The sequence below is a fragment of the Mesoplodon mirus genome (genome assembly GCF_964341445.2).
Source record: "Mesoplodon mirus genome assembly, chromosome: 2".
Lineage (NCBI taxonomy): Eukaryota > Metazoa > Chordata > Mammalia > Artiodactyla > Ziphiidae > Mesoplodon > Mesoplodon mirus.
Window position 1 is genome coordinate 200,751,051 of NC_138977.1, and position 27,480 is coordinate 200,778,530.

Consider the following 27,480-nt stretch of genomic DNA (forward strand, 5'->3'; position numbering starts at 1 on the left):
CCAGCCTGAGGGAACCTCTGGTTACCCCCGTTATTATGAGGGGCCTGCAGCTGTACCAGTATATAGAAGAGACTTTGCTATCTGCACAAAGTTTTTAAAATTGGGGGGAAACAACCTCTTTGTCTCTTGTTTCTCTTTTCCCTTCTTCACTTTCCTCTGCTGCTTCTTCCCTGCCTTTCTACCCCCAGTCTTGGCACTTCCCTCTCTCCCAGATCTGAAGTGTCAGTGGGAGAGGCCTGCTTCTGGGGAGACGAGGGGCCCCTCTGGGCAGCCTTGCGGGGATGTGCCAGGGTCTGGTCCTCTCTCTGCAGCTGCTTCCAGGCTGAGCTACCACTGACCGAGGCCAGCCCGGTCCTCGGTCTCCCCCTTTCCCACTCCACACCTCCTGGTGCTGTTCCTCCTCTACCTGATAATCAGCTTAGGTCAAAACTGACTCCACTCTCTTCCCGTCGTGTAAACTGAGCCTGTTGGCTTCCCTCTCCCAGATTCCCAGTTCTCCACGCTGAGTCCCTTCCTGTTCCCGTCTAGTCTTCCTTATCACTCACTCTGCAGACCTGGCCCTGCTCCTAACTCCTCCTTAGACAGTCTCCCTGGCCTCTGGTCTCAGCCACCTTGCCCCTCCCTTCCATTTCTGTCCTTTCACATCAGCAGAAGTTGTATCTCTCTCTACTGGAACCCTGTGACATTGTCTAATATCTCCTCCTTAAAAAAAAGCATCTTGGGCTTCCCTGGTGGCGCAGTGGTTGAGAGTCCGCCTGCCGATGCAGGGGACGCGGGTTCGTGCCCCAGTCCGGGAAGATCCCACATGCCGCGGAGCAGCTGGGCCCGTGAGCCATGGCCGCTGAGCCTGCGCGTCCGGAGCCTGTGCTCCGCAACGGGAGAGGCCACAACAGTGAGAGGCCCACGTACCGCAAAAAAAAAAAAAAAAAAAAAGCATCCTTTGTGTCATTTATCCTGCAAAAGAAAATCATATCCACAGAAAAGAAAGTCATTTCAGTTGCAGCTTGTTTGCAAAGACCCACACAAACCTCTTGAATCATACAGAAAGTCCTCATTGTGAACTTTACACCACTCCACTCCCCCCTGCCCAACTCAGGGGCCTCCCACCTCCCATTCCACAGTTTCCCCATCAGATCTCAGTCTCCAGATCCCCCTTCCCCAACGTGGCGAACTGAAAGCTCAGTTCTATGCTCAGATAAGCTGGTCTGGGAGGGCACAGACCCGGTCATCTTTCATGAGCACATTAGATTCTGCCTAGTACAAGACACTGAGAGCACTCAGATACTTGGGAAGAAGCAGAAAGGTTAGATTCAGTTGTTTCTTACAGTTGTGATGACCTTTGATTTATACCTTTTTTAAAAATGGTTTTGGTCAACCAAACCACTAAGGACTTACCCTATCAAGCCCTTAATATTCTCTCAAAATTGAGGTAGGTCTAATTATTTGCTTTGTTCAGCCGAGGGACATGTGTGTGTGTGTTTGAGTGTGTGTCTGTGTTTGGTGGTTGGGTGTGCTTTCTCTTTGTACTAAAACTCTCTCCCTCGCAGACACATGACAGAGGATGACTGCTTTTTGTGCTGCCTAATACATTGCTGTCCACTCAGTGAATACTGTTACCTGACTTCCATTCCAACCCTGGGGGAATCTGTATTCACAGAGGAATAGAACCTTCTTACAAAATCTGGAGTATGATTGCAATTTTACTTTTGAAGCACCCGCTTCCCAGAGGAATAGCTAGTGATTGATGCCACTGTCAGAAACCCAGATGCACACACTCATACATCAGCCAGGAAATTACATTAACAGCTCACCCAGCAGGCCAGCACTGACTCACCCACTTGCTCCCCTATGGGAAGAGAGGTGATATGAAACCCAGGGCAACAGCAGGGAACAAACAAAGGAAAGGAGTTAGGGGGGATTGGGCTCTCAAACGTCCACCGGGTTATTTTCCTTCCTCATCTTCTGCCAAGGGCAGCAGCCACAGGCTAAGGTCTGTAGTTATTTTGCTATGTGACCAGGATTGTGGGGAGTTATTTCATTTGTCCTGGAAGTGCACTGTCAGCTTGTTCTCATGGTGCATGTACAAGGGTGCGTACAGCTCTACACACATACCTTCATGCTTACGAGGTCTACATTTTCCTTTGGGGTAGAAGTGACCTACCTAGGCTAAGCTCATGCTAGGGTATTTGTCTCTTTGGAGAGCAAGTTAGTGTTGATTCCAGCAGGATGGGGCGGCAGAGACTGGTTTGTTGCTCAGAAGATGCCTGAAAAATACTGATACCATTAGGGCAGAAGAGTGGAAAGCAGTCCAGCAGGCCTGCCGGTGACTTGCAAGTGTGAGGGGGTTTATCGGTAGCGGCAGGCCAAAGCGTTGACATTCTTGACCACATAAAAGCCCATGGTGACTGGAGGGATGACCAATGTCCGGCCGGCCCGCAGGGGGCGGGGCTTCAGTTCTGGGAGGGTCCCATCGTCCACCATCACTAAGGGCTGGCCGTTCAGCTGCACTGACCTACAGTGAGGAAAAACAGCATGGGACTCGTTATTGCCTTGAAAGGAAGCCATCGCAGCAAAGCCTGGGCAGCCTCAGATTGCCCCCATCTGCTGACCGTGCCTGGCTGGCTATCACTGACTGATACTTACTCTGCCCAGGCTCTCAGCTGGGTGCTTTGGAAACACGCTCGAACATCCCAGCAATGCTCTGAGGAAGAAACTGTCCTTGTCCCATTCTACCTAGAGTACTTAGATGACTTGCCCAAGGCTATACAGCTTGTAGTCCTGGGAGCCAGGATTTGAACACAGGTAGTCATCATTTATTTTGACAAGTTAAATGTCTCTGAGGCAGAAGCTGAAAAGTGTCTCAGGTCTATTTTTTTTTTCTTTAAATCATGATAGCAGTTCAGTTTGACTCTTCTACCTGAAGAATTTTCTTCTACCTAAAGTGTGGAATGATGCATAGGCTTAAGGTGACTTCAGAAATTCCTATTTAACTGGCATCTTCCATTAGTTTATTTGAGAGATGAGAGAACTGACATTGTGTCACTTGTCTAGGGCAGTTCTGGAGGAGGACAGAGACTTAGGTAACAACCTTCCTTTCTCTAATCTGAGCGTCAGTTTCCATAACTAATATTTAATGAATGTTTACATTTTATTTATTTTTTATTTTTATTTATTTATTTATTTATTTATTTATTTTGCGGTACACGGGCCTCTCACTGTTGTGGCCTCTCCCGTTGCGGAGCACAGGCTCCGGAGGCGCAGGCTCAGTGGCCATGGCTCACGGGCCCAGCTGCTCCGCGGCATGTGGGATCTTCCCGACCAGGGCACGAACCCGTGTCCCCTGCATCGGCAGGCAGACTCTCAACCACTGCGCCACCAGGGAAGCCCTACATTTAGAGACACAAAGAAGTAGGTGATAAAGCGGGCATTTGTGATCTCAGTTCACCTGCGTTGCTTGCTTTTATCCTTCCTGTGTATCAGTCATTTTCAGCCCTGCGAAGGACTTAGCAAAGGGGAACGGCTCATCACCCATCCTAGGCCTGTGGTACAGAATCCAGACAGTCTCCCAGCTGTTTCTGACGGGAGAGTGACTCGGACAGCCAAGTACCCACTGAAGCTCAGTTTTATGGGTCAGTAGAAAAGGCCAGAACCAGGCCACTAGCTGGAAATAAGGCTGTAAGTCACTTTGGAAAATCAGCATTACCATGATGACTATTTCTGGGCCTTGCCCAGCCTCCAGTGTGATAATATTGCCATGGTATCATCTGAGCTGTGAAGAGAATAAACTGTTAGAAATTGATATAGAGGTCTTGGTTTAGTGTTCCTTCTGTGCTATGAATGATATGTTTAGAGAGAGATCATCAGACCCCTTGCTCAGTAGAGCCATGAACCCCCAGAGATAAGTGCAATGTAAATTGCTCCCAGGGGAGGGCTGGGCAGAGAGACAGCTCCAGGCCCGGCCCGACGTGGATCAGTTCGGGCCCAGTCCAGATCTGACAGGCCAGGGGGCAGCCCCCCTCTCTTGTTGGTATGACTGAGGAATGAATGAACAAGCAGGAGGCTCCTGGGTGGAGAGCCAGGCCTGCCTCTGGAAGATGTGGAGGTGTGAGAATTGAGATCTAAAGGTCAGTGTTGACCTCACCAAACATGCAAGAACCTTCTGCGACCCTCTCTGGTGAATACATCGTACTCATTGGAGTGGAGGGCAGGGTGAGGAGAGGGGGTTCAGGTGCAAAAAAAGCCAGGACAGGTCTTCACAGTGTATTTTATTATTTGGTTCTAGGTGGTGTGAATATCCAACAACCAGACATATGCACTATCAAATATTAGTTCAATAATACTAATTAATCTTTCCAAAGCATACTCAAATTGCTATCACGTGAAAACCTTCAGTGGTCCTCCTATATATGGAGTTACATGCAAGCCCTCCCCCTGAGGAGTCAGGCAACACCCTCTTAGATTCAGATGATCCCAGAGTATTGCCATCTCTGGGTTCTAGGAAGTCAAAACAAAGTGTGGGAAGCAAGCCTTTTCATTTCTATACTAATAACGAGTGGTTATTCTGCAACAGGCTCCATTCTGATTTCCTTATTGGTTGGTTAAAAAGCTGACTCAGGTATGGTTGGAACCAGGGAGCATGATCAAGATTGTGGACTGATCTCTAATTCCAGGAGCCGGCCACTAACTTCCTAGACGGCTCTGGCAACTCTCTTTACCTTACTTCCCTCAGTTTTGTATCTGTGAGAATATAGGCTATAGTACGGATGAAATGAAATAAAAAATGTGAAAGTGCTTTGAAAGCACAGTGAGCCATGTAAGTGGGAAATGGTGTTTTTTGTTGTTACTCTTTTCATTGTCATTCTGGGTAGGTAAATTTCTTGGTCCTTGTACTGTGGCACTGATGAGTTTCATGGCTCCTTTCCTAAAGCCCTCTCTTCCCTTGGCTCCTGTGGTAGTGTTCTCTCTCTCTCTCTCTCTCTCTCTCTCTCTCTCTTTCCCTCCATTTTCCTCCATTTCTGCATGTTGTTTCCTTTTTGGGGGACTGTTCCCTTATACCTGCCTCTCAGATGCTGGGGGTGCTGGTGCTTGGTCCTGGGACCTCTTTGCTTCCCACACTACATACTCCAGCTGGGTGCTGTTACCAACTCCCAGGACTTTAATTACTATCTTCATGTCGATGCTTCCCAAACCTGTAACTCAAGGCTGAATCCCTCTTCTAACTTATATATCTCCACTTGGCTGTTCCACAGGAACTTCATAGTCACGTGTCCAGAGTCAAGATCTTCTCCTCAAACTCTGTCCTTTTCTCTGCCTTTTTATCTTTGGGCTGGCACCACCGTCTATAAGATTACCTAAGCCAGAGATCTGCGGTCATCTGGGTCTTCTCCCTCAGGTCCCAGGTATGGAGTCGCTAAATCCAACCAATTCTACCTTTAAATATTTTTCAGATCTGCTTCTTTCTCTCCCTTCACTGCTATTATTTATTTTTTTTTTTTTGCGGTACACGGGTCTCTCACTGTTGTGGCCTCTCCGGTTGCGGAGCACAGGCTCCGGACGCGCAGGCTCAGCGGCCATGGCTCACAGGCCCAGCCGCTCCGCGGCATGTGGCATCTTCCCGGACTGGGGCACAAACCCATGTTCCCTGCATCGGCAGGCGGGCTCTCAACCACTGCGCCACCAGGGAAGCCCCACTGCTATTATTTTAGTTCAGAGTTTGCCCTGTGACCTACCTCCTTGCCCCTGGCCTTGCCTACCTCTCCTGTGCTGGCCACGCTGCTGACAGAACCATCTGGGGCTGTCCCTGCTTCAAACTCTCCAACAACGCCATCCCTTTCACCTTAATCTGGATGATGAAGCCAAGCTCTGGCCACCTCCCCAGTCTCAGATGCTGCCAGTGCCCCTTACTCCAGTGCTACCTGTGGATCACAGACCTCTGGGGGTGGGCTTGGGCTGAGGAGGCAGTCATTGTAAGGACATCATCAGTATATGCATGAACAGATTGTTCCCAATGAAAAACAGTTCAATTTTGCCCATAAATGAGGTAGATCTTTCTCAAATGAAAATGTCAGTAGATCCTGGTAGGAATAAAATACACCAGTTCATTTTTTAAAAAAGTAAATATTTTTCAAATGTTAATGCCTGTAGACACTTGGGATTAATAAGACACAAGTTTGGGCTTCCCTGGTGGCGCAGTGGTTGAGAGTCTGCCTGCCGATGCAGGGGACACGGGTTCGTGCCCCAGTCTGGGAAGATCCCACGTGCTGCGGAGCGGCTGGGCCCGTGAGCCATGGCCGCTGAGCCTGCGCGTCCGGAGCCTGTGCTCCGCAACGGGAGAGGCCACAACAGTGAGAGGCCCGCATACCGAAAAAAAAAAAAAAAAAAAAGACACAAGTTCATTTAAAACTGCTATAAAATTCCTAATAGATTTTTTTGGGGAGGAATGGGGCATCATGTGTTTTTTTCAAGCAAGGGTTTTTAAAGGGACAATTACTATAGTGTGGGAGGGCTATGACATTTGTTGCCATTACAAAGGAACCTTGGAACCTGAGGGGACCTTTGCCCCAGCATGACCAGATTAAATAACTTGTAGTTCCACTTTGGGTTGTTGTGTGTGGTGCTCCCTCCACCTGGAGCAGTCAGTCCTCCTCCTCTGCAGGACTAACTGCCCTATGCCCCTGCAGAGCCTGCTCTCATGTTGCCCCCTCTGGGGAACCTTCTTTGACCCCTGGGTTAGGAGCCCCAACTCTGGACTCTCGTGTACCCAAAGCTCCCATATAACCACCTCACTGAATTGTAGGGACTTACCCACTCTGCCCCTCACTGGGCTGTGAGCTTGGTGAGGAAAGGTACAGTGCCTTTCATCCCTAAACACTCGGTGCCTAACCGAGTGGCATAGAATTGGGATGGAATATTTTCTGAACAAGTGAATGGACTTTTGAGGCTCTTTGACGTTATTTCTGGTATTCCTGGACTGAGTGTCTCCAGCTCTAAAGAGGCTCCCTGGAGGTTTGCTGAGTGTCTTTACAGATTTCATTAATGTACCAATTACTCTTGCTCTCTGGCCCTGGAGATATTAGATAAGACCTGAATTATCGCTGATTCTCACAGTCACTCACTAGATACCTTATCTCAACTGGACACGTGGCTATTGATCATTGATAGCGTTTTTTCATCCTTAAAAAAGATCTATATGACCACCTCTTAGATAAGCCAACCTGAGTTAATTCTGTGAGAACTTAAGTCCTCATACAACCTTATTTACAAAGTTCCGTCACTGTAACGATGGACAGTGTGCTTTACCACCTCCATTCTAATTTTCCTGCTTACATTTTTATTTTAATATTTATCCTATTACCCAGTTAAGTCATATCACACTAAATATTACAGTTATCTTCCACTCTTATGCATTGAACAACTTGTAAGTTTGCAAACATATCATGTTAATGATAAAAATCACTGATTACTGAGCACTGTCTATGCAAAAGGCAGGATGCTGTGATTTATTCTATCACATTTAGTCCTCACAACTACCAACTGAGGCAGGTGTTAGCATCCCTACAGATGAAGACATCGAAGTTTAGAGGGGTCTAAGATTCACCTAAGTCGCATAGCTGGTAAGTGGCAGAGCTGAGGTTTGCCCTGCAGCACTTCACCATAGTCCTATTTGGCCTCCCTTGTGACTGCTAAAAGAGCCCTGTGAGGTACACAGGCAAGTATTAGTATTATTATTTTTGTAACTTCACTATTGAGATGAGGTCAGAGAGGTTAGGTAGCCTGGGCAAGGTCATATAGCTAATAGGTGGCTAAGCTCTTTCTTGGATTCAGGCCTCCTGATACCTGTTTCTACTATTTCGTGTTGTTCCCCAATTCCAGATGGCACTCACTAGGATCATGTTTCTTTCTTTGAAAACCTTTCTTACCATATTTTCCTCACATTCTTGGACCTCCTTCCTGGACTGTGACTTTTCAAACCAAATGCTAAATGATCCAGTCTATGTTGAGCTATTTCTCTTAATTCCTTAGCTGCTGAGGGCTTTTAAATTATCCAAATATTAGGACAACTGAGTTTTTATCACCATCTGTTTTTTCAAGGTCTGAATTGCTTTGTTTCTAAACTCGTTTCCTTTGAATGCGAGTTGGAATGGGATTCAGTGTCTCAATTTGGAGTCAAGCCCTCTGCTTCCCAGGTCTCTGTGGGATCCCCTTGGCTGGGTCACCCTCCTTCCTCCACCACCTGTCTACAATCTCTGGTCTTCATGGCTTATTTTATGGTTCTTGCTAGCCATGGATACTGAAGCAAGCTTTCAGCTGTTCTGAGGTCTCAGGGAAGCAAGTCTAGTGAGCATGTTCTTTGCCAGTCTTGAAGATACTTTGCTGGTCTCTGGCCCGGCCCTGGCTGGACTTCTGTGGGAGCGGAGGCAAGGGAAGCCCGCGTATTATCGGGAGCAGCCCGGGGAGCTAGTGTCTGGTTTCTGCTGGCATATTTAGGGCCTTGAATGGGACTTAGAGATAACTAGTTCCACCTCAGCCACTTTGAGAAAGTGATTTGCCTTCTGTGAGCTTGGGTTTCTCCATTTGTATGACAGACTAGATGAACCCTAAGATTCTTTCTGGCTCCCACATTTTTCAGGTTGGCTGCCCACAAACTAATAGCTAGCCTGAGGCAGAGTTTAATGCCAAATTCAGAGTGACCCTGCACAGATAGAAATCTGATCATGACATTCACCTGTCTAAATGCTCAGTAGCTTCCTGCTGATCTTAGAACATTCTCCAAGGTCTTTACAAGACCCCATGAGCGAGGCCATTTACCTCCGTCTGCAGCCCGGAGAGGCCCCTGTAGCTGCTGGCCATTGCAGCTCCCCACCACCTCCCGCCTCCTTGTGTTCTGTGTTGGGCTTTCTCCAGCCACAACCTCTCTACTCTCAGGGTTTCTGTACATGTTGTCACTCTTCCTGGAACCTTCTCCGTACTCCAGCCCTGCTTCCAGCCTCCTTTGCCCTGCGAACTCCTACCTGTCCTTCAGCTCAGGTGCCTGCAAAGCACTCCCTATCACTCAGTGCTTCTCCTGTCTCTGCGCTCGTCACAGCACTGGGATCGCTGACTGCTTGTCAGCCCCTCCCCTAGTCAGGAAGACCATGTGTCCGCCCTGCTCATCTCGCGCTCAGCTGTCCACTAACACACGTATAGCAGGTGCTCAGTAAAAGAAGGATGGGATATAAATAGACGAACTACAGTCTGGAAGGAAAAGACACTGGGGTGGGAGGACAGAGACTTGAGTTAGAGTCCACATCTGAGCGTGACGTGTGCAGCCTAAAAATGTCACAGTTGGCTCTGGTCTGGGTTTCTGGATTGTTAAATGAGAAGGAGGGAGGGAGGGAGGGAAAGCAGGAGTGGGGAGCAGAAGGGAGGGAGGAAGGAGGATAGAAGGGAGAAGGTATAGTAATCTGAGGCGTGTGGGGCGGGGAGGGTATCAGCTCCCTTTGCTGCTCGATAACCCGCATAACTTGGCTTCGACTCTGGTGCCAGCGTGCTTCCCCGTGCGCCACTAGAGGGCCCCCTTGCTCTTCACAACGGTGCTGAGAGCCCGCGCGCCGGCTCCCAAAAAGCGGAGCCCCTGCCTCTGCCCCTTCAGCCTGCTCTCCGGTCCCGGCAAGGCCCGGAGACGTGCGCGGCCCTTGGCCTCCTGGAGCAACAAACCGCAGGATCACTCCAGTCCCGACAAAAACTTCGTTGCGGTGCACTCGGCACCCCCGCGCCCCCGCAATGTGGCTAATATTAAGGAACCGTGCGAGGCCGGGCTGCGATTCCTGCCGGGGGTGCGGCTTCCCGGCTGGCGTGCAGGGAAGGGGGGCGCTGGTGCGGGGCTGGCGGCGCCGCGCGACTCGGCGCCTGGCTCCGCTGCCTGGGTCCCGGCGCCCCGCCCTCCCGCCAGCCGCACCTGTGTGCGCTTTACAGGCCCCCGAGGCCCAGCTGCCCGTGGAGGCCCCCTCGCTGAGTTAGGAAGCTGGTGTGTGCAGCTCAGGGGCAGGTTACAGCCGGGAGGGAACCCGGCCGGGTTTGAGGACGGAGGGGCCTCGCTCCATTTCCTTGCTCCGGGAGACGCTGTGCATCTGGAGTAGCTTAGAGAGGAGGTTCCTTTGAAACGGCCGTGACTGATGCTACCCGCTGAGGAGGGCTGCTCGGAGGTGGCCGCAGCAGGCTAGTCCCCACTTGCCCAGCTGAAGCAAAAGCTGTAGGATGCTCATGACCCTCTCAGGGGAGCTCCTACTCCTGAGGGGTCATTGGGAGGATTACTTCCTCCCAAGCGTGTCCTGAAGCTTTCTCCTATGTGTTAGGGGATCGTTCTCCGGCTAGGCTAATTGTTCGCATTTCTAAATTTTCAGTGGCACGTGGTTCAGTGCCTTCTTGTGCATGATAGTAGTTTACATTATGCTTGTCGGATTCCACTCAGTCAGCCTCTCCAGGGGTTCTCATGTGGTTGGTTGGACACTCCAATCCCTTACTCTGCTGTTGTTAAAGAGAGGAGACAAAGTGAAAAATGGAGGTGAACGCTTCCTTTTCCCCTTACCCCTTGAAAAGCCCGCATTATATATGAAGTTCCTGGCCACTTAGACAATTTGAGGCTGATAAGATCATTTGCCCTATGTCCTGTTCTTTGAGAGCATATTGAAATAATGAGGAGTTTCAATCTAGCTTCTGTATCACTGAAGTAGGACTCCTTTATGCAAGCAGAGCTGGGGATTTTTAGGCAAGTTGTTAGGGATGTAAGCTTTTCCTGTTTGCAGTTAGGTTTGGGGGTCATGATTTGATCTGTGTTCTATCCAAGTCTGTGTAATAATGGTTTATGCCATCATGGGATCCTACAATCTGCTTCTAGTGGTTTAAAATAACAGCACACTTGGCAAACAAGGTGAGAGCCCAGCTAAGGAATCTGGATTTACACTGATATTGTTAACTTCCAACAGAGGAGGCAGTCATCTGGGGGCACTTTGGGAAGACAATTTGATTCTGTGACCATCTCAAAGCTCCGTGTCATAGGCGTATCACACCCAAACCACAATAGGAACCAGCTATTAAAATCATGGAGACTTTACCATGTGGTTAACTCTGTTCCCTCCCATTGTAAAGACTTGGTGCCATGATCACCTACATTCACAAATGGTATGAAAGGGGCATTATTGATAGTCCTACTGTTCTTTGTGTTGTACAAATTCAATTATAACAGATGTAATCCTTACTCACTATGACAGAAAACACAGAAATATGCAAATGTGTGGTCAGAGGCACTATAATTAACACATTACACAAGGGGAGAGAGAGAAAGAAAATCAAACTTCATGGCCTGGATTTCAAGGCCTTCTGCATTCTGGCACTAATGTATTTTTATGGCCTCTCCCCTCACCTCATAAAGCATCCTCTATTCCAGTCACGTGAGACGATATGCTATGGCACCAAACAAAATGGCCCTTGAACGTCCGTACTTCTAAACCTTTAGGAAGCTCATTCCATTGCCTGGAATCGCCTTCCCTCCAGCATTTCCTAGATGTATGGTTCATCCTTACAGCTCCTGGTCAATGGTCCTCAGCCCTGAGGATCTCCCAGATTCCCAGGTTAGAATTCATCTCTCCCTTCCTTATGCATGCATCCTCCTGTATTTACCCTCTGTGGTCGGTCCTGTCTTAAAGTATCCTGTGTGGGGAGGGACCATGTTTCCCCAGTCCTAATTGTGTGGAGCTGGAAGGGGCAATAGAGGATCAGAAGCATTCTCTTTATTACAGGCAGTCTGCAGGTGAGATCAAGAGAGCCAGGTAAAAGGGCAGGCGTGTGTGTGTACAGACAGGTTTTTCATATGTGAGGGTATGAAATAGAGTCCATTAGTCATGCCCAAAATGAGTTCCATTACTGTAAGGTCACAGCTTCCTGGGAACCTATTCAAATATGTTAAACCAAAGGGATAAATAGCTCAGTTTGATCAGATTTTGACAGTGTTCCCTATAACATCAGGTGCACTCGTGTACCCTCAAAAGGGAAAAATAAGATGTCCCGGTGGCACAGGTTCTGCTCCAGGGTCCACAGATGTCAGAGTACAAAGAGTGTGGTGACTCTGAGTTGTTCTAGAGAAAGTGAGTGGGGAGGGGGATAGGCTGTCAAGCGATTGCTTGTGTTTGGCAGCTGGTCCACAGTTTGGAGCTCCAACCCCTTGTCTGAATGAACCACATCCTGTTGTGGGTTCCCGATGCTTGGCGGCCAAAGAAATACTGATTCAAGGCCCTGGACCTGCTGTAGGGATGAGGTGGATTAGGACTTTTCAGTTCCCTGAGGCTTATGTTTGTCCATCACCTAAACCACAGCCTCTGGAGGATGTGGAGAAAGATGAAGACAAGGATCATTTCTTCTCTGCCCACCAGAACTGCCTATGTATTCTGCTTCCCTGCCCCTCAGTTTAGAATCAACTGCCCAGAAACGTGTTAGCTTTACTCTAAAGTGCTCATTTACCAGGATTTCATCTGGGTCATCTGGAACAGAATGGAAATCTCTGCTTGCAACGAGGGTCCCCAAGTGAGTGGAGCTGGGGTGGGGACACCACAGTATTGATGGACAGCTATGCGGAGAGATTCCAGCTGCTGGGAGTGATCTGGAAGAAAATGTATTCTAGAGCTGAGAGCAAATGGAATCTCTCAGAAAGTAACAGTGAAAATGCTGGATTCCTAAACATCTTGGTTTAAGATGTCAAGTCACTGTAAAATATAAAAGCATTTTATAATCCTCTAATCTTCACAGAGATCTGTACATTACTAATCTGGGAGTTAAAACAAAACAAACAATAAAACCTTTGGGAACCGTACACATCTTTCCACTTAGTCATAGAGAACTCCCAGGGGTTCCTGGCATGTTCGCACCTTTGGCAAAATGGCTTAGTGCCTGAATGAAGAATAGAATCTGGGTGAAATCAAAGATGCAAATCAGCTGGAATCTTGTTCCAGCATTTTCTAGAGGGACAATAGTTCTCAACTTTGGCCACATATTTGAATCATCTGGGGAGCTTTAAAAAATACTGGTGTCTGGGTCCCAGCCCAGAGACTTTGATTTAATTGGTCTGGGGTGCGGCTTGGGCACTGGGGTTTTTAAAGGCCTCCGGGTAATTCAAAGTGCAGCCATGGTTGATCAGCATGAGCTGATGACGAAAGAGTGGGAGTATGTTGGTAGCTGGGGCAGGGGTGGGGGATCAAATAGCTTTCTAACCATTACATTCTGAATTTATTTTGAATAAACAGGTCTTTTCTTACTGTTTTGGAGTACCATGTAAGAGGCCACGTTTTTTAAGCTAAAAAAAAAGATGTGAACTTTTCAAAGGCAAATTTTTTGTTGAATAGTGTAGAGTGAGCACTTCTGCTATTTCTGCAGAACTGCTGCATTTAATGTTTTCCCTGTAGTGAGTACTCTGGTGAGATGGATGAGCTCCTCAATATGGACCAGGGAAGTGTGTGTGTGGCACTTCACAGCAGGAATTCAGAACCAAATCCAATGGAGCATTTGCACAGATAAAAAACTCTGGGGCTTCCCTGGTGGTGCAGTGGTTGAGAGTCCGCCTGCCGATGCAGGGGACACGGGTTCGTGCCCCAGTCCGGGAAGATCCCACATGCCGCGGAGCGGCTGGGCCCGTGAGCCATGGCCGCTGAGCCTTCGCGTCCGGAGCCTGTGCTCCGCGCAACGGGAGAGGCCACAACAGTGAGAGGCCCGCGTACCGCAAAAAAAAACCTCTGTATTTCTTTAGCACTGAGAAGGAAAAGTGTGCTTTTCTTCAAAGGCAAGGTTGCTAAAGTCATTTAGATTCCTCTCAGGTCTTGGGCTGTGTCACAGAGAGCTCCCCACAGACAAAGAGCAGTTCAAGCTCTCTTCAGGCAGAAGGCACTAAGGGGGTTAAATATATCATTCAGTACCCTCACTATATTTTCCAGATATGTATATAATTAGTTACTTAGATAATGCTGTATGCATTGCTTATAGTTAATATCTCTTTAGGAACCACCAGAAACCCTCAAATGAGCACAAGGGTGAAAAGAATCCAAACTCCTCTAAGTCTTGCTGAGTAAGTGTACATTGAGTAAAAATTGGAAGGCTTATTTCTCTACGCTTTTACTTCTTCTTATTTTTTCTACAGACTGGCTCTGAGCCTTAAGTATAAGAATTCTTATAAATACATATAGTCATATATGTTTATACTTTCACAGCATCTATTTCAGACTTTCTGAACTGGAACACTAACTTGAACTTTGCTGGTTAGGAGTACTGCCTTCCTGTTCACCTCTGACCATTCGTAAAACTCCCCAATCCCAGGCATCTCTCCTGCCTCTCCTTGCTCCCAGCCTCTGCGGCTCCTCTGTCCCTCTGAGGGGCTCTGAGGGGCCTTTCAAAAGGCATGAAGGTGATGTGGTAATATGTGCAACAGCAGGGGCTTTACCTCCAGGAGAAAGAGGTCTCCATCATCTTTTTTTCTGACATTTTAAAACTGGCACCTGAAGCCCTGCAGAGGTTAACAGGTTTCCTCACACACTCTCAGCTTAAAAAGCACTATTGATGGTCCTTAGCTCTTACAGAACATCAAAGCAAATTCCAAACGCATTAAAGAAATGAATAGAACAAATGAAACAAAAAAGAAACTATAAGAAAATAAAGATATATATTTATCTGATTTCAGGAATATCAGTAGATAACCATATAAAAGGAAAGAAGGAACCACAAAGCAAAAGATAGATTTAACTGTATAATAAGGGGACGCTTCTGTACATCAAGATAATACTCTAAAAATGAAAGAGTTGGAAAAATAGCAAATAAAATGCTGAGGAAAATATTTCAACACATATGATAGGTAGCAAAGGGGAAATTGCCTTATATTAGAAAAAACTTACAAATCATTAATAAAGTGGATAAGAGCCCAATAGAAAAATAAACAAAGGGGATGTAGAAAATTCACAAAAGCAATAAAATGCTAATAGATGCAAAAATTTCAACCTCATTAACTAATACTTAAAGAATACAACTTAACATAATAATACTGTTATTCATTATGAAGTTGGAAAAGATTTTAAAATATTACTGTTCTGTGTTGCTAAGGTAAATTGTAATAACAAAATGTTCACATTTCCTACTCCTTCTCAGACCTCCACAACTAAGCTTGTCTGAGGTAAGAAAATTGAACAGTTAATCATATGAGATAAGTTTATATAACTCAAAGGATTCCAAGGTGAACAGACAGTGAGTGATCAGGGAACCTGCTATTTGAGGAATGGCTGAAGAAGCTGAGAGTGTTTCGCTTGGAGGCTAGAACTCTAAGGGAACACATATTGGAAAATTGTTACAAGGATGGTATAGCTTTACTCTGCTTAATTTTTCTAAAGCAAGGATAGAAATGGGAAGAAAACACCCTTTGGCCACAAGTAAGAAGGATCTTTCCTGCAATAAGACCTGTCTAGTCCTAAAGTGGGCCAACTCATGAGATGAAGAGTCTTATCAAACAGAAGCTGAGGGGCTTTTTGTCAGGGATGTTATAGAAGAAACTTCTAGATCTCTAAGAGTACTTCCAAAATTTTCCTCTATAAAGTCATCTTTTAATAACTTCAGAACTTTTATAGAGTGGTTTATTTTAAGAAGAAACTAATTTAAATGATCCCAGACAAGTGAGGATAATGGAAACCTGCAGGGAGTACATCTGGTCGACCAGAGTTCAAAAACTCCAAGTACCAACTAATATCAGCAGTATAGAACTTGAACACTTAGATGTCTTGAATCTGCTGAGATATATGGAGTAATGGCCCCTTCAGTCCCAGAAGACAGGTCTTCAGGTTTTGTTTCTGAGTGAGAATTCTTGGTATAGAATTCTTAAGGTTAAGGTTTTTCCTAAAGCTCCTTTTACCAGATCTGTCCATGTCCCAAAATAAAGGTGATGCTTCCCGATACCTGTGGTGGGTCAGGTGGTGGCCAGTTCAGCCCTCAGGACTTTTCATACTAGCCAAGCTCTGAATCTGGAGATGAAGTATCATAATGTGGTCTGTTCCAACAGGGACATGAAGATATTTTTAAAGTCTTAGCACCTGGGAGTTACTTCAGTATTTTCAGAACCTCTCTGTTTGGCTAACATCAAATGACACCTCTCTAAAGGCATGCAGTTAGATGCCAATGTTTTCCTTTGATACAGAATTTAATGAGGCTGAAATCAAAGCAAAAGTTGTATCCCAGAGAGATGGAAAAAATAAGCAGTACGTAGAAAAAGAAGAAAAAGATGTTCATTTCTTCACAGAACAGGCAATAAAATTCTTGGTTCCTAGGAGGCTTGAAATTCTTTCAGCTAAAATCACGGCAGCTGAAGGAGAGGCTCATGCAGATATGAAATTTAAACATTTAATATGAAACCTATTAGCCCCAAAGCAGAAATATTCTGCACCTCTCTCATGGCACCACCCACAGTCTTCTTCCTGTTTGTTTTTTTGCTTCTAATAGTAGAGATGAACTTTTTGAGGGCAGAGACCTCAGAATCCCTTTCCCCTCCAAACATCCCTATTAAATATCTCTTGAAGGTCAGGTGATGATGTGGCCTGGCATTAGCACAATCAAGAGACAATCTGATCTGAAACACCACGTTAAACTTTATGTTCAGACGTTTTCCCTAATTTGTCTACTTGGGTTTCCCGAGTTCTTATTAATTATGGGACCACAGTTCATTAAGAATTTAGCCAGATTAATTGCCACTGAAAGTTAGAGTGCTGAAGAGGAAGAGTTATGTCTGGCACAAAGTAGGATCTCAATCAAAGTTGATGAATGGATGAAGATACATACTCTCCAGTTTCCCTGGGAATCCTCCCCTGACAGCATCTGTCCCTCTGAGGGTGGGCTCCGTTAGGTTTAGGGGATCTGGCAGTGTCTGTGTGCATGGGGTCAGAATATAAAAGGCTGAGATTGATTTTTAGAGACCTCAAGTTAAACCAACTTACAGGCACTCCTGGTATTTAATAATCCTTTTGTTTGAGAAGAGCATAGAAGAAACAGAAGGGAATTCCCTGATTTTGCTGAGAAAAAAAATGGTTTTCCCTAAAATTCTGTGATTGGGAAATGGAATCTTAGAAGCAGCTCAAAGAAGAACTTTTATGGAGGATCTGAAATTAGGACTTGTGAAGAAAAGTTAATGGAAAAGGGATGAGTTAGCCTAAAGGAGAGAAAACTGGTGGGTCACCTAATACTTTTCAAATATATTCATAATGTATCATGAATACATAATACATTGTATTCTTAAGCCTAAGATGAAATGAACTCAGACAGTATCATGACAGAGCTCGACTCTACATAATGTATATTTTTCAATATCATTATAAGTTTACATTACTGGACTCTTAGGGTAGCACAGTGTTGAAGAAAAGTGCAGTGGACTCGGGGTCAGGAGAACTGGATGCTAGGTACTTTCTAGCTCTGTCACTTAATAGTTGTGTGACTCTTGAATGAGTCACTTAGTGCCCTAAAATTCAGTTTCTTTAACTCTGAAATGCTTCATGGTGCTGTTTATTATATATAAAGTCCCAGCCACAGGCATGGTCTGCCCCAGTATTCCTATAAAATTAAATGTTCAGACAGGATTGAAACTGTGGGCACTCCTTCCCTAGAGGTCTTTAGATATAGAGCATCTTCTGGTCCAGATGTCCTAGCTACAGACTGTCTGAGGGCAGGGGAGTGAACCAGACCACCTCAAAGCACTATTCCATCCCAGGGTTCTTAGCATCAGTGCATCAGAATAGAAGAACCAGTGTGATGAAAGTTGTTTCCTTCTTTTCCAATTTTTGGATCGTTTTCTCTCCAAATGGAATTGAATATGACACATAGGGCAGAATGCTGGGATCTGATGAGACATCTGCTCCTGGTTTGACTTTCCCCTACAAAGTGAGTCTTCCTGTTTTTTGATGTAAATTGCCTTGTTTGACCCAACTTTATGTTGCTTCTCTGTTTGCTGAAAGACATTGGAGATATTTATGTCTTGGGTAGAGATGATTCCCTAAAGGACAATGTCCATTGATTTGTGATCACATGAGGCATTGGGCAGATTCTCTCGTAGACAGTAGAGCTGCCCCAAAGGTGCTCTTAGACTTACCTAGAAGGGGAAATATTACTGTCTTAGGTGTGAATGGTTAGTGTTTCCCCAGAAAGGTGTGAAAGCAGTGAAAATGACAGGGGAGGGACCTACAGCTGGAGATTTTTTGAAAGAGAACTAGCCTGGTATAACTACCACTTTCTCTTGTAGCACCAGTTTCTTTGTGTGGCTTTTTGGTGGCTTGAAGAAGCTACTTTTCTGGTGACCATAGAGACAATAGGCTCCAAAAGTGAAGTGGGTGTGGGGGGAGGGAAATGGAAGAGAATAATAGAATCTTAGACTTTGATGGGAAGCAGTAATCTTTCACCTCCACCTCCCACTGAGTAAGGAATCTTAGAGCACCTCTGAGGTGGCCATGGCCACTCATTCCTTGATTAATAGTCTACCTCCTGAGAAAGCCTGTCCTGTCCTCAGTTAAGCCAGGCATGCCTTTGGAAAATGAGCTCGTTTTGTGGTGAAATCTTTCTCTTTTAAATTGTAGTCCCTGGTTTTCTGTCATTTTACAGGATCCTGGGCCAAATCTGTTTTCTTTCACTTAGCAGCCCTTTGAATATCTGAAGAAAGTCCTCACAACTTACCTTATTTTTCTTGTCTAAATTAAATCTCCCCATTTTCTTCAGCCATCTTTGAAGAATATATATTCCAGACACAGAATACCCTTCTCTGGTACACACTGCAGTTTTCTAAAGGTTTCCCTTCTTCTGTCCCATAGGGTATAGGGCACCCACCTTTTGTCTGGTTCCCAGAGTGAGAACTATCTCTTACATAAGGAATTGAGACTTGAGTGGTGGGTCTTACAACTGGTTCACTCACTGATATTAGAAACAGGAACCTTCACTGTGGACCTGGATGTCTGGACTATGCCTGATGAGTGGCCTCAAAGGTGCTTCCTGTACAATACCTAACATCCCTGAGCCCCAAGTTCACATGCAGCTACCCTTTCAGAGATCTGAACTATTTCCAACCCTGATGGCAATTCTAAGAGAAGGAGAATTACCCCATGTTCTCTACTCATCAAAAAAGTTTGCTGGTATCTCCCTAATCTTAAAACCCCAGGCCAAAAGGCCCAACTGGTGGCCTGAATGGCACACTGATCTGCTTTATAGCTTCTTCCTGGTTCCTAAAGACAGAGCAGTTACAGGTTCCCAGAGCTTTCCATCCTCTTCTGACCTGACATGGCTTCAGGCTACAGCAAGGAATTAGCAGGCACAGAACACAGAATCTGGCCCCAGAGGTTTATAAAAGAGAGAAGGAGACACCAAAGGCTGAAATCACTTCCTAGCATTTCCTTTCATCCTTTCGTGCAGAGTCTGCTGCACCAAAACCACACTCTTCCTGTGATACCCCCATCCCAGAACCACTGAGGGCTCCTGCTCTTATGAACAGTTACTGAGCAGGAGAGTGGGATGTGCCACTGAACATGCGCACGGCAGTCCCTGTCTGGCAGCTTACAGTCAGAGATGGCTCAGCACGTTCTCTCTAGAACGAGAGAGGTGTTAAATTAGAAGGTTAAGCTGTGACAAAGCGAGAGAGAGGCATGGACATATATACACTACCAAACGTAAGGTAGATAGCTAATGGGAAGCAGCCACATAGCACAGGTAGATCAGCTCGGTGCTTTGTGACCGACTGGAGGGGTGGGATAAAGAGAGGGGGAGGGAGGGAGACGCAAGAGGGAAGGGATATGGGAACAGATGTACATGTATAACTGATTCACTTTGTTATAAAGCAGAAACTAATACACCATTGTGAAACAATTATACTCCAATAAAGTTGTAAAAAAAATAAAAATAAAAAGAATGTGACAAAGATAAAAGAAACACTACTTAAAAATAAATAAAAATATGAAGTAAAAAAAAAAAATTAGCAGTAGTTCACAGGAAGAGGAACAGGCTTGGAGAAGTGAGTGAAGGGCCCAGAGTTCCACAGTGAAGTACTGGCAGGAATAGGGCTGCAATCCAGTTCTGTTGACTTCTAATCCAAAACTCTCTTTAATACAATATATGTAAAATCATATGTGTGTGTCTGTATTTATACTTCTGTATGTATGTGTATGCATGGATGTGTGAAATTTTCATTTATAGAAGGCTTCATTTCACCCATATGCTCTAATTTGATTCTCACAATAACCCCACGTGACAGGTAAGGGAGCTGAGGTCACACAGGTAAATGGTAGCCTGGATTCATATCCAGGCTTCCGGGTTCCAGCTCCCTCTTCTTCTAATTGCATAACATTGCTATTTGATTTCAGTGGGTGTTACCAAATTCCTCTCCGGGGCCCCTGTGGAATGAAATTCTCTTTTTCCCTGTCCTTCTTTGACGTTGTCAACAAAGCCAGAACATAGCTCCGCACCAAGATGGTGACAAGGTTAGATGCATGAGAGCATAATTGGAAATGCAGCGTATCGGTAAGCCAGTGAGAGTCACTTCAGTCACTCTAAAGAGCATGTGTAAGCAGGACAGGGGCCAAGGTGTGGTCAGGTTCAAACATCAGAGCTGTGATCCTGGAGGCAGGGACATAGAGTTGGGTAAATAAGGTTAGAGGCCTGTGCCCTTGGTTGATGGAGAAACAAGCTCATAAAATGGTGCCACCCTGGACCATCATTTCCTCATGTTTCATGGTTTTGCATTTATGCAGTTCTTATGTCTTTTTATCATAATCTTAACAAATGCCTTATCCACACATTATCTTAAAAGTCTGAGAAGATGCCACTTTTGAAGAACATTCTTAGAGCAGCTGTTCCCCTCTTTGTCCCCAACCGGCTAGAGTTCTGAGCTGAGGGAAAGGAAGGCAATGGGCATTTACTGAGCGTTTACTATGTATCGGGAACTTTACATAGATGACTTCATTTACTTCTCTTCACAGGAGAAGTGTTACAGTTGAAGAAACTGAGGCTCAGAGAGATGATGTAACTTGCCTCAGGACACAGCCAGCAAGTGGTAGAGCTGGGATTGACACCTCAGCCTGTTAGACTAAGGCATTTGGTCGGTTCCTTCCACGTGGTACACGTGGTCTTCCTGACATTGGGCAGGCTCAGCTCCTAATATCTTGGGTTCTAGAGGACCCTGAACTGTCACAGTCACTGCCAAGGAGTCAGTCCCTTTGCCAGACGTGACTTTGTGAGTCATTACTGAATGGCAGTGGGAGACTTAAACATACGGGCCTCAGAAGATCAGACCAGGATGAGAATTTTAGAGCCGGAAGGGACCTTACCAAATATATAACAACTCTTGAATTTTGCAGATGAGGAAACTGAGGCTTAGGGGTTAAGGTTAAAGGATTTGCCCCGGTTATTTAGTGAACCAGAACCGAGTCTCCTGCCTAGAATAAAGACCAGGAACTCAGCACACCAGTCATGAACTACTGGGAAATGGAGAGAGGGGATAAAATGCTCACGGGAGTTCTGCTGGGATAGATAGGATTGAGGGGAAAGAAAAGTGGGAGCAACGTACTTAGAGCCAGAAAAAAGAGCCAGTATGTGAACGAAGACTGAATACAGATCTAGCGTGGGCTAAAGAGGCTCAATAAGTGACTTCCCAGATGGTGTTTTGTTCCCATTGCATACAGTTGGAAACCAAATGCAAGCCACCAAGGTTGCAGTGAAACAGCAAACAATTATAGTGCAAATAGTTGTGGGCAGCTGTGGGAACACAAGCCACCTGCTCCAAGTTTATAGCTTTGTTAAACTTGGTAAACATTAAAATAGAATGGGAGCGCTCCCAGTTTGTACAGCATCCCATACCCTTCCTGGGAGGCCTTCCTCCAGGATGGGGTGGCCTAGAGCTGCTTTCTGTGTTGCCAAAGTCTCTAGAAGAGACTGAGGGAGGTAGAGTATTACAGAGTTTGAAGAGACTACAGAGCCCCCAGAATATAATTTCTCTCCTAATGTTCAGATAAGGAAACTGCGTTCCAGAGAGGTGATGTGCCCCAAACTATAAAGTTAGGGGCAGAACTGACTCTTTTTTTTATTCTTACAGTGATTTTATTTTATTTATTTCTCCAGGGTTTTATTTACATTTATTTTTTATTAAATTAAAAATTAATCCAAACAGATGTATGTATATGACTGATTCACTTTGTTATAAAGCAGAAACTAATAAAAAAAAATTGTGTAAAAGAAAAAAAAAATTAATCCAAATTAACCCCAAATTAAATCTTTTAATTAAATCCAAATTTTTAATTCATTAGAACTGACTCCTAATCTCTGAACTTCTGATCCTTTGTCCAGTGCTCCTTCCTTTAAGCCCCACAAGGTTTGTAGATGGAGACAAACAGGGAGTTACAGCATTACAGAATGTTACAGCTGGAATGGATGTGGTTCTTAACTACCACTGTTTTTGGTTGTCACATGACTGGGGGTGCTATTAGCATTTAGTGGGTAGGGACCAAGGATGCTAAGTAGCTTAAAATGTGATCACCCTGCATAATGAAGAATCCTGTGGTCCAGAATCCAAGAGTGTCCTTGTTGAGATATATTTTGTCCATCGTTTGACTTTATGGTTGGGGACTCTAAGCCTAGAGACAGGGAGGGGCTTGACAAGGGTCCTAAAGGGAGTAAGCAGTCCCTGAGTGAATTAGCAGCAGCCTTGGTGCCCTCAGCAAAGCGGCACTCCAGCTCCCTGTACACCCAGCTCCTGCTGCACTCGCTCCTAAGCTATTTACAGGTTGGCACTTACTTGGACTTCAGGCCCTCCTGTCCATAGGGCTGCAGTAGGTACTGGTGCACAAGCTTGTCCCTGAGAGTCCCGGCCAGTTTAATTTTCTTTCTTGATCGGTGCAAGTTGATGATAAAAAGTGTAATGGACCCTCGAACATAGTTGTGGCTGATATCCAGAGAGAGACAGAGAGAAAGAGAGAGAGGGAAAGATGGAAACACAGTGGTCTGTTAGATGCTTCTAGATCATTTACAGGCTGCACGAAACAGGACTACCCCAGGAATGGGCACTTATTTTATGGTTCTTGGCCATCCTAGCCCTTCAAAGACAGGAAGGCCTTGTTACTGTGGTGTCCTGCAAAGAAGATACCCACTTCCCACCACACCCCTTTTGTTTTTGTTTAAATGTATTGCAATAATTTTAGAAAACAAAATATCTTTTTCTGAATATGGAGGTAAAATATGCTGACTGGAAAAAAAAGAGGAAAAATATAGAGAAACACAGAGAAGAAAAAGAAAAATCCCCCATAATCCAAGTGTCTTAAGATACAATAACATTTTGGTAGACACCCTTCCAGTGTTTTTTAGTTTATTAATTCAACAAATATTTACTGAGTTCTTTGACACATACATATATATTTCTCAGTTTTTACATAATTGGGATCACACTGTTCACCAGTTTTTTTAGTTCGTGAACATCTTAAACATGCTGCCATGTTATTGTTATTATATATTCTTTACTTATAAAAGAATATTAAGTTCTTCAATCATAGAAATTTATTTAACTAGGCTCCTCCTTTGGGTACTTATGTTGTTTTTAATTTTTTGCCATTATAAATTATGTGATGCAGACTTCATTTATATAAACTTTTTGCACTTCATGATTATTTCTGATGGATAAAGTGCTGGAAGTTGGAAACACTAGGTCAAAGGGAATGCAGTGTATGATTCCTCACCAAATCTGGTTCATGCCCAGTTGGTGCCCCTCTCTGTGGGAAGATTTTTTTGTCCCTGCTCTGTTGAACACTAGAGTGATCACATGATTGGCTTTGGTCAATGCAATGTGGGTGGACATGTTAAAACCTCTGGGGCAGAGGCTTTAGTAAGCAGCCCATATTTTGCCATGTCTCTTTTCCCTCTGCCAGAAGACTGACAATGTTCTTGATAGAGGCTGCTCTCTTGATCTGCATCCTGGAATGAGGATGATGTGGAGCAGAGATACAGCTGAGCCATGACAGACAAGTAGTGTGAAAGAGAAATACATTTTCTTATTGAAAGCCATGGAGATTTGGAGGTCCTTCGTTATCAGAGCATAACCTCGTCTACCCTGACTAATATACAGATTTTGATAATATTGATATTATCTAGAAAGCTTGTATCAGTTTGCTCTGATCACCTATGTATGAGAGCACCCATATCCTCATACCCCTAAGAACACTGGATATTAACTTTTTAAGATATCTTTCTCAACCTGAGAGGTGATAATGGGATTTCAATGTTGTATGAATTTGTATTTTTAAAAAATTCACACTGAGGCACAGTATTCTTTTTTCATTTGCCTCTTTGCCATTTCATTTCTTCTTTTGTGAACTATTCATGCCCTTTGCCCATTTTTCTATTGATGTATAAAAACTATTTATTTATTAAAGATAGTGATCCTTTGTTTGCATGTAAATTGCAAATTTTTTCCCAGTTTTCTTTGACTGATTCAGTTTGTTTGCATTGTATTCTGAAGTATAAAAGTTCAAAACTTCTAGGCAGTCAAATTTATTGACCTTTTTGATTTCTACTTTTGCTACTTTACCTACCCCATGATTATATAACTATTCACTGTTTTGGAATCCTTTTAAACCAGCACAGGTTTTAAAAATGGCCCCATCCTGCTTTCAAAGGAGAAATTCAGAGCAACTCTAAGTCAACTGTGCCCACAGGAAAATATCATTCTCTGCAGAAACAGCACACCTCAGCCTCTGGGTCACTCATCTATGCCTCTAAATGTGCTAATTAAGAGTTGAGTGACCAAGGGCCAGTCATTGTGATAACTTGGATTAAAAAAAATACAGAATACAGTTTCCAGGTCTCATCCCTTTATTTAATCCATTTGTGATTGGGATCTGGGAATCGATATTAAAAAAAAATCTTTCCAGGATATTTGGCAGATGAGTTTGGTTTGGGAACCACTTGCCTAGAGCAATCCATTAAGGTTATGAGAAGAATTCCCAGAGTATACCCTTTTGGCTGTGTGTCCGATGATTTTGCTTGCATCTGTAGGAGGGTACATTATTGCATTCAAGGTTTTTTGGATACCTGAGTTGATATTCTGATAAATTATTAAATGACTCTTCTATTTGGTCCCTCCTCCTCTGGTCCTTCTTCTCAGTCCCCTGAAGCATGTGAACTAGCTTTTGGAGCCAATGAGTTAGGTCAGAAGAGAATGCCAATTTATGTGTGCACACTTGTGTCATCAGAGATCTGAAGAAAGATGCTGCTAGCCAATGTTAGCATCTACCAACATTAAAGAACACCAACTAAATTCCATTGGTGGGCTTTAAGCTTAGCTTAGCTGTGTGCAAAACTGAGAAAGACATCATTAACTATAGGCACTGCGGGCTTCAGCGTGTGAGCAAAAGCAGGCATGCATGAGTACCAATTTTCACAGACTGTGGGAAAGCCTTCTGCTAACTCCCATCAAACAACCTTCTCAAAGGCTAGCAGCAGAGGCAGACAGAGCTGCGTGTTTGCATTTAGGAGTTTCTCCTCTGCAGAGCTGGGGCAGAATGAGCCCTTGGAGATGGCAGAGGAGAAGGGAGGGATGTGGGGAAGTGGTGGGTGGGAGGGAGACCTGAAATCACACCACTGCTTTAGGGAAAGCTATCTTTTCAAGCTGCTCAGCAGTGGTCTGATTTCCATTTACACAGTTCCACTGGGGGAGACAAGCCAGTACTGAAAGCCAGCCCAGACACCAACTTGCCGAGGCTCTCACAGAGCTCACGGAGCCTCCTCAGGTAGGAACTGGCATTGAAGACCCCCTCGGTCATCGCTTTCCCTGCTTGGCTGATGGGCAAGGACATTAAGCAGAGGCCTTTGGCTGTGAAGACACATTCTTGGCTGGGGAATACAGCACCAACCTGAAAGTACTAGGTTGAGAATCCAGATTCCTGAAGAATGTACATTCTCTGCCGACAGAAAAATAATCTTGGAGGACTATCTGTTCCCTAAGGAAATGGGGTCTTACTCAAGGTGTGGACTGGAGGCAACTGCTGACCTTCTGATGTTGTCAAGTCCAAGGAGCTTTTGGTTCTCTTAGTTAATGCCCCTTCTGTCTGGTAGAACATCTGTCTTGTTCCATGTCTCACTCATGGTAAGACTTTGTCACCAGCAGAGAATGTATGTATCTGGAGTTCATCTTTCTGGCTGTTCTTTTGCTGCCTGACATCCCTATGTTGCCATGTGGGAGGGGAAGGAAGTGAGTCAGGAGTGGGGACTGGGACTGGAATATCATGGATAGAAGAGGCGAGTGGTGTCATATGGGGAGGTGCATCTTGATTTACGGATGAAAAACAGTCCCTGTTCTAGAAATGTCTCCAGTGAAGCTGGGAGACTAGGAAAGGGAAGGGAGGGTGATGCTTTGAAATTCGTGGCCATTTCCAGTGAAAGTCTATGTGTTTGAAAACTGTGTTGGCCCATTGTCTCCAAATCTAATTCAAAGTTCTTGGGTTCGGTAAAAGTCAGGCCATGTTTTCCCAAACATCTTTTCCCCTAATTTCAAAGCCGCTGTGTATTTTAAGGGAAATTTGATCCACATGTTTCTGATTCATTTACACTTAACTCAACAAAATATTGTTTTGTAAGAGTGATTTGATGTCCAAGAAGCCTCAGGAACCGTTTTATGAGTCTTTAAAAAAACTTCTTCTGAAAAACAGGAAGTTGTGCTTTGCCAATAATAAACGAACTTGAACCCCAAAAGGCTCAATTTTGCTTCAGTATCCACCAGGCTCCAATTGGTTCTGAACTTGGCTAAGGACCTCAGCTCCTCCCAGAAACATACATTGTATTAGCAGAATGGTTTAGAAAAAGAAGGTTTCCTAGTCAAAACTTATTCGTTCTCTGAATAAGAAGACTTAGGGTGAGAACTGCTATGCTGCCAGTGTTCTAATTTGTTGGCTCTAGAACAGAAAGCAGAAAAGCACCTGCTAGTGTTGGTATGAGTATCTAACTCTTTATCCTAAATCAGTCATAAAAGACAATGGTCTACTAGGTCAGAAATGACCCACAGTGTAAGAGATGCCATGAGAGGGAGTGAGGTATCCAAGTAGAGGTTCATGGCTGTCAGGGAGATTGTAAAGGGCATTTCTGTGTTATATAGGACACCAGGCCAAAGATCTCTAAGGATTCTTTCCAAATGTAAAAATCTTTACATCACTGATGTTGCTACTTGCCTATACGTGTGATACCATAGAACCTTTGGAATTTAATACGATAATACAAATGCAAATATCTGGCAAGATGCTTGGCACATAGCAAGTGTTCAATACAGATTGGAGTGCAGGAGTTATTTTAAAAGAGCCCTTCTTTGGTTTATTCTACTGGTAAACTTACACTTTCTCACCCAATTCCCTATTTTGAGCAAGGATATATATTTTCAGAGTATTGGTCAAGACTGGACAGTGTGAAGCTAACATGCCCACTCTG

General features: G+C 44.7%; 1 protein-coding gene across 4 annotated transcripts in view; it reads right to left on the minus strand.

The window, feature by feature from the left end:
* Positions 1-2,346: 2,346 nt before the first annotated feature.
* Positions 2,347-27,480, minus strand: part of HPSE2 (heparanase 2 (inactive)) — a gene marked incomplete at its 3' end in the record, with an annotated part of 567,935 nt that continues 542,801 nt past the window's right edge. For 3 of the 4 annotated variants that reach the window (XM_082631580.1, XM_082631579.1, XM_082631577.1), the window contains 2 exons: positions 22,811-22,957; positions 2,347-2,512 (listed from right to left, as the gene is read on the minus strand). In XM_082631580.1, the coding sequence (XP_082487706.1) occupies positions 2,347-2,512; positions 22,811-22,957 (313 nt within the window). Of the gene's footprint in view, positions 2,513-4,460; positions 4,495-22,810; positions 22,958-27,480 lie in introns of those variants that run through there. The other variant, XM_082631578.1, reaches the window with a different exon arrangement.